Source organism: Amphimedon queenslandica, unplaced genomic scaffold (genome assembly GCF_000090795.2).
Source record: "Amphimedon queenslandica unplaced genomic scaffold, v1.1 AMPQUscaffold_11493, whole genome shotgun sequence".
Classification (NCBI taxonomy): Eukaryota; Metazoa; Porifera; class Demospongiae; order Haplosclerida; family Niphatidae; genus Amphimedon; species Amphimedon queenslandica.
This window is the reverse complement of record NW_003548265.1, coordinates 3203-9878: the sequence shown is the minus strand read 5'-3', so window position 1 is coordinate 9878 and position 6676 is coordinate 3203. Positions and strand designations below refer to the sequence as shown.

The window sequence follows — 6676 nt, the reverse complement described above, 5'->3', positions numbered from 1 at the left end:
AGAACAAGTACATTATACACATTCATAGATTATGATATAACTGCTTTCTTCTACTTGTATTATTATTATTATTATTCTATTATTATTTTATTTGTAGGTTTATAATGGCAGTAATCCTTGTGTGTCTTGTGGTTCTGATATGACACAAAGTAAGAGTTCATCACATTGGGAAGGAGGTCAAGGCTGCCGTAACAAAGTGAAGATGAGCAGGTACTAATGATACTAGTAATAGTACATTATGTAACATGTAGTAACACATACATGTATGATTTATTGCTGTGTTTTATTTTAATGCTTTTATGTTGGCGCTTTTGTTGTTTTGTATATTAGGAATGATAGACAGAAATATGTAAATTCAGAGAAGAAGACGGTGTCAATGAAAAATGAAAGAGTTGGAGTGAAAGGAAAGAACAATATAGACCAGAAGAGTGGAACATTACGTAGCTAGATTTAAACATATAATACAGTAATAAAAATTTAAATGTGGCACAAAAATCAGCATTAATAGAAAAGGAAAAGGTGACTGAGGATAACTATGGGTCAATATTAATATTAAAATCAAATCCCAGTTCATTTCTAATAGCTTCAATCCAGTCCTCATCTAAAGCTATTGCTGCATCAGCATAACTGCCTCTTACAGCAATGAATGAACTTAAGAACTTTTGACAGTGCTCCTGCACTTGAGGTAACTTCCTCTTAGACTTAAAGGGTAACTTCAGTGCATTTTTGAGATATTTTTTTTATTTGCTTAATATGATTGCCTAACCATACTAATGATGGGTTCCAACTCCCATTGTCTGAAAAAAATTATTCACTGAAATATGAGCCTTCAAAAATGCCCATTTTTCCTTCCTGCCAGGTTACTTCCTGTCGGTGGGTGTGGCTAAACGTGACGTCACTAGAGGGATAGCTGCAGCTTAATCCATTCCTTTATAGGGGGAAATAATCCTTTATTCTCATGGCTTGTCATGTAATAGCACAAATTTAAAGATTAGAATCATTAGCTTTCATTATTCTAAGCATGGAACTGCAAGAAAAAGTCATAATACCACACTTTGGTGAATCTTCTTGTTAGCTATTTTGTGTACTTTTCTTGCAGTTTTATGCTTAGAATTATGAAAGCTAATGGCCCTAATTTTAAAAATAGTGTTATTACATTACAAGGCATGAGAATAAAGGATTATTTCCCCCTACAAAGGAATGGATTTAGCTACAGCTATCCCTCCAGTGACGTCACGTTTAGCCACACCCACTGACAGGAAGTAACCTGGCAGAAAGGCAAAATGGGCATTTTTGAAGGCTCATATCTCAGTGAATAAATTTTTTCAGACAATGGGAGTTGGAACACATCATTAGTATGGTCAGGCAATCATATTAAGCAAATAAAAAAAATTCATCAAAAATGCACTGAAGTTACCCTTTAAGACTAGCCTTGAACTCATCAATGCACTTCTTTATTGAAGGCTTGTCTTTAATAGCATTATTGACCAAACGAAGAGCAAATAATTGATTGGCAAGATCAGGGACAGCTTCCATTGGTAGTGAAGTAAGATCAGCATAATGAGTTACAAGAACATCATTGATCACTTTCTTTACTTTATAGACATCAACAGTAGCTGATGCACCTAATAGAGGTCAAAGGTCGATACAACCCAATACACAAACCATGCATGAACACACAGTATTATCACTTACTAGCTCCTCCAGTGGATGATACTGACGTTGATTCATGTACTATAATAGAGGAGGAGGTAGTAGGATCTGATTAATTTTAAATAAATAAAATAATGAATAACTTTTAATCATTAAATATTACCTGTTCAAGGAGGAGGAGGATTTCTCTGTAGTGATCTGTGGATATATAATGAAACAGGATCAGCCACACCTTCCAGTGGTATGGAGTAATGTAGTGTAGGGACAGCATCAGGTGAACCGAGAACGGATATCAAGCAAGATGGAGGAAGGGGATAATTAGCTTCACCAAATCTGTTAACATCACAACGTTGTAACTATTAAGAGATAAAAATGTACAGTGTCAACTAGTATACGCAACTTACCCGACATGGTTTCATTTGAGGTTTAATACTCTAGCCAGTCAATGGCTCATTTTGTGGAGTATCAAACTTTAGCTCAATGCATCCATCATTATCTTTGAAATGAAAATAAACATGCTGTTCTCTTTCAGCTCCAACTGAACATTATTGTAGTGACTGAATGGAGAGAGCTTGACCTTCGTATTTTGTAAATATTGACTCATTGTAAAAAGGCTAAAATCTCTTCTGACAAAAATGAAAAGAGCATACACTTATACAAACAGTATTACATCATATTACATCACAATGACAAAACATTACACGACAATCAGGATCAGTATACATGAACTAATAAGCATAGTAAATCATAAGCATAAGAGCTACAAGAAAAGAAATAATATCGTACAGCAATGCAAGAATAATAATAATTAATAATAGTAATAATAATAATTGCAATAACAATAATAATAATACTAGAAATGCCTTAGAAAATAATAATAGGAATGAATACCAAAATAATATATCAATATATAACAATTATAATTGATAAAATTGAAGAGATTATACAAAATACAAAGTCAGCTTAAAATTTGGGCGATGAATGATTTAAAAAGCATTATAAAAGACATGTAAATCTATACTTCACATTTAATTTTAAAATCAAATTCCAGTTCATTTCTAATAGCTTCAATCCAGTCCTCATGTAAAGCTATTGCTGCATCAGCACAACTGCCTCTTACAGCAATGAATGAATCTAAGAACTTTTGACAGTGCTCCTCCACTTGAGGCAACTTCCTTTTAAAACTAAGACTAGCCTTAAACTCCATAATAAATCGTTCCATTGAGCAGGTATCTCTAACTTTTTCACTAATGAGATGAACTGCATATAACTTATTGGCAAGATCTGAGACAGCATCCTTAGGTAGAGAAGTGAGATCATCATAATGAGATACAATGGCATCATTAATGACTTTCTTAACTTTCTTAACATCAGCAGTAACTGGTGCATCTAAAATAGGTTAAAGGTCATGCAGTATTTTACAAGCACTTACTAGCTCCTCTAGTGGATAATGCAGTAGCTTCAGTAATTGTATTAGAAGAGGAGGAGGAGGTAGTAGGATCTGGTTAATATTAAATAAATAAACAATTGAAATGATTTATCTATTACATGTTGAAGGAGGAACAGGAACAGTGAGATTTCTTCGTGCTCTATGAATGTTTAATGAAACTGGATGAGCCACACCTTCCAGTGGTATGAAGTAATTAAGAAAAGGGACGGCATCAGGTGATCCATAAACTGATATGAGACAACGTGAAGGATAACATTGTTCTTTGTCACCAAATTTATCAATAGCCTCTTGATACAACTGTATAACAGAATATGGCTTACATGTAGTATTATAAAATAACAATTAGCTTACTCTACAAGGATCAGTGTGAGGAGTGAGTGTCCATCCAGTGAATGGTTTCTTTTGAGGTGAAGTGAAGTTTAATTCAACATAATCATAAGGAAACTTAAAGCTAAAGGAAATATCTGGTCCAGTCCTAGCTTGAGAGTGTTTCCGCTCAATAGACTATCATATAATATAATAAACACATTGTGTGCATAGGAAAACATATACATGAATGAGTGCTTCCAAATTCTTAGCTGCAGTGAATGTCGCCAGATCCTCTACACCATCTTCTTCATAATAAACCAAACCAGCATATGTTACAGCCTTCTTTACACCAGTGGACTGTGCTTCTATAATATTATTAGCAAATAGCAATGGAGTGTGTTCATGTACTTACTGTTAGCATGATCAGTGTTTGGTGTAGTAGTAGTGCCAGCAACAGACACTGTATTGGTTGGGAAGTTAGTCTCTTTAGTAGTAGACTCTATTCAGTAGTGGAATACATTACATTATCATCAATAGACTCACTAACTAACCTTTACATGCTCCACTAGACCCTAGTCCAGTACTGCTGGTATCAACATCACTGTCACTACCCTCTCCTTCTCCCTCATCTTGTTCCTCCTCCTGACCCTCATTTTCTCCATTAGTTGAGTCTTCCCCCAGAATACAAACCAAACAGAACTTATTACGTTGAATGGATCCATACCCACTATTAGAGCTAAACTCTCCTCCCTCAACTATTGAGAATCGGTAAGGAAGACTGGGTGTGCTCATGGGAGCTATAGCAAACTTTAAGTATTGTGCAAGATCTGGTTGTCCTGTTAAATCAACGCAGTGCTGTATCTCTAACTTGAGTCGTTTCAGGAGAGGCTTTGAGAGTGATACTGCATACACAGCACTCACTAGGACAGTATTAGGAGGAAACTCGAACTGTCCTCCTACAAGAGCAACCACTGCTGCTTCTACTGTCTCAGAGGACAATAGGCTTCCTTCTTGTACTCCAATCCTTAGACCATATTTCTCCCAATTCATCAGTTGAGGTTTGTCTCCTTGAATTAAGAACAGCTTCTTCTCTGCTACCTGGATATCACTCAGACATTCCAAATTATCTGCAACAGGTACAGTAAAGTAAAATAATGAATTGATATCTTAAATTAAACTTACCCATTAAGGGGATCATGTAGTTAAATTGTACACAAACAGAATTAGTTCCTTTGATGCTAAATTGATCATGTTCATGTAGAGTGACATCTGTCTTCTCTTTCTTTACAATCACTTGGTCTTCTACACATAAAATGATAATGTGCATCAATTTAATGCATGATACACTAAACAACTCGTAAAAAAGGTTAACATGATGACATGATACGTTAAAAACTGGTATTTGAAAGAGTAGGAGAAACGAAACCAGAAACGGGAAGAAACACCAAAACGGCAATCTCACAATTTAATTTAATTTTTGTTAGGAGTCCCACCTAATTTTGTTTCTGTTGTGTAAATCTGCTTTCTTTCTGTTTCTGGTTTTGTTTCATTTCAGTATACTTTTACTACTATACTCATTAAAAACAGCATGTTTACCAGATGACCTAAATGAATCTGTTTATCTTTAATATCCCGATCCTCCAGTTCAATGACTTTAGCTCCATACACTGAAACTACATAAATATAATAATTGTTTTAGCTTATGAAAATAATTATAAAGAAAATTAAAATAAACCTATGCAAGCCACATACATTACATGTAACTATGATCTAACTTGAGGCCAATTTACACTGCAAAATTAACATAGGATAAGGCTATACGTTAAGACAGGAAGTGCTGTATAAACTATAAACCAATGGCCACCGTTTATATAACGTAAAACCAGGTACACAATATGAGCCTTGCAACCGGAAGTGCTGTACAAACCAATGGCATGCATGTCAATAAATAGTAATTCACTATTAGATTTATTAAATTAATAATAAAAATGAGTTACATGTAGACGTCAAACTTTTTAGCAAATAAAGTCAAAAATATGTTTAATTTGTGTTTTGTAATTGTTTGTCAGGTTTAATTTGACAAATGTTTGTTTATAAGCTAGTTTTCGTTGTTTACACAACAATGACAGATAATGTAACAACAAAAAAGTATTGTCAATATTATTATAGGTCATAATCCAGCCATTTCATGATGAAAATTTAAACTTAATATAAAAAAGATAAGATAATAATCGGCAAAATTATGCTCCGGAAAATAGGTAACGGGATGGGATGTTCCATCCTGTAAATTAGTGAGTGATCCACGGAGCTGTCCTGTCCCGTCCTGTAAAATAGTGACCACCCGCAAGAGTTGAACTTTGGTCAATTCATCCATTAACTCGCAGTGTTTGTACAGCTCCGGTACACTTCCTGTCGCAACAAATTATCTCTACTCTTACGCTATGTAAAAGGTGGCAATTGGTTTATACAGTACTTCCTGTCTTCACGTATAGCCTTACCTTACGTTAATCTTGTAGTGCAAATCGACCCTTACTTTTAGTGACTGGCACTAACTGCTTCTTAATTTCCTGCAGTTGTGATTCAAGTCTTTGTATTATTTCATCTTTTTCCATAAGAGCAGCAGCAGTAGAAACTAAACAAGCAATGAAGATAAACAAGCAATGAAGCAATGTACAATACAAACTGTGTGCATGTACTGTATATAATTTAACAGAATTATATTTACATGTAGGTGATACATGTACATGTAGATATGAACTTTAAAGCAATGGACTAGTTCATGTAATAAAGATAGTGATTGAGTCTCACATAGTGCTTCCTGAAGTGATTGGTTGTTATGATGTAAAGACTCATTCATAACTTGAAACTCTTTCACTTTATCTGTCATGTATATATATTTTTCAATCAACTCCCTTCTTCTTTCTTTTAGTGTTTGTTCATACAATAAAGGAATATTAAATGAATCTAATACTAGACCCACTGACCATTGACCATCATTAAAAACTGAGGGAGAGAGGGAGAAGAAAAATGAGTTAGTGATTGTGAGTGAGGGAGATAAAGGATTAAAAGAATGACAAACTTATGTTAGGAAAATGTATCATTCTACAGAAACAATTTTTCTATTATGCGTATTTGTGGTATTATTGATTATTCTTTCCATGAAGTTTGCCTACAGTTTGGGTGGATGAGCATATGTACATGTATATGACACAAAACTTTTCTGATATGAATTCAGTAATAATAATATAATATTACATAATTAAT

At 34.2% G+C, this 6676-nt stretch overlaps 1 protein-coding gene and 1 long non-coding RNA gene across 2 annotated transcripts; one reads left to right on the top strand and one right to left on the bottom strand.

Moving 5' to 3' along the window:
* Positions 1-27: 27 nt before the first annotated feature.
* On the top strand, positions 28-518 carry LOC109589258 (uncharacterized). The gene is made up of 2 exons (XR_002188623.1): positions 28-210; positions 331-518. It is a non-coding gene; the product is annotated as an uncharacterized LOC109589258 (long non-coding RNA).
* Positions 519-2585: 2067 nt separating this feature from the next.
* On the bottom strand, positions 2586-4370 carry LOC109589259 (uncharacterized). The gene is made up of 7 exons (XM_020005363.1): positions 3964-4370; positions 3825-3911; positions 3656-3777; positions 3455-3607; positions 3202-3400; positions 3086-3154; positions 2586-3042 (listed from the first exon to the last, which is right to left on the bottom strand). Exons 1-7 carry the CDS (start codon positions 4202-4204, stop codon positions 2669-2671), a joined length of 1245 nt encoding a protein of 414 aa, XP_019860922.1. The 5' UTR covers positions 4205-4370; the 3' UTR covers positions 2586-2668.
* Between the last annotated feature and the right edge of the window lie 2306 nt (positions 4371-6676).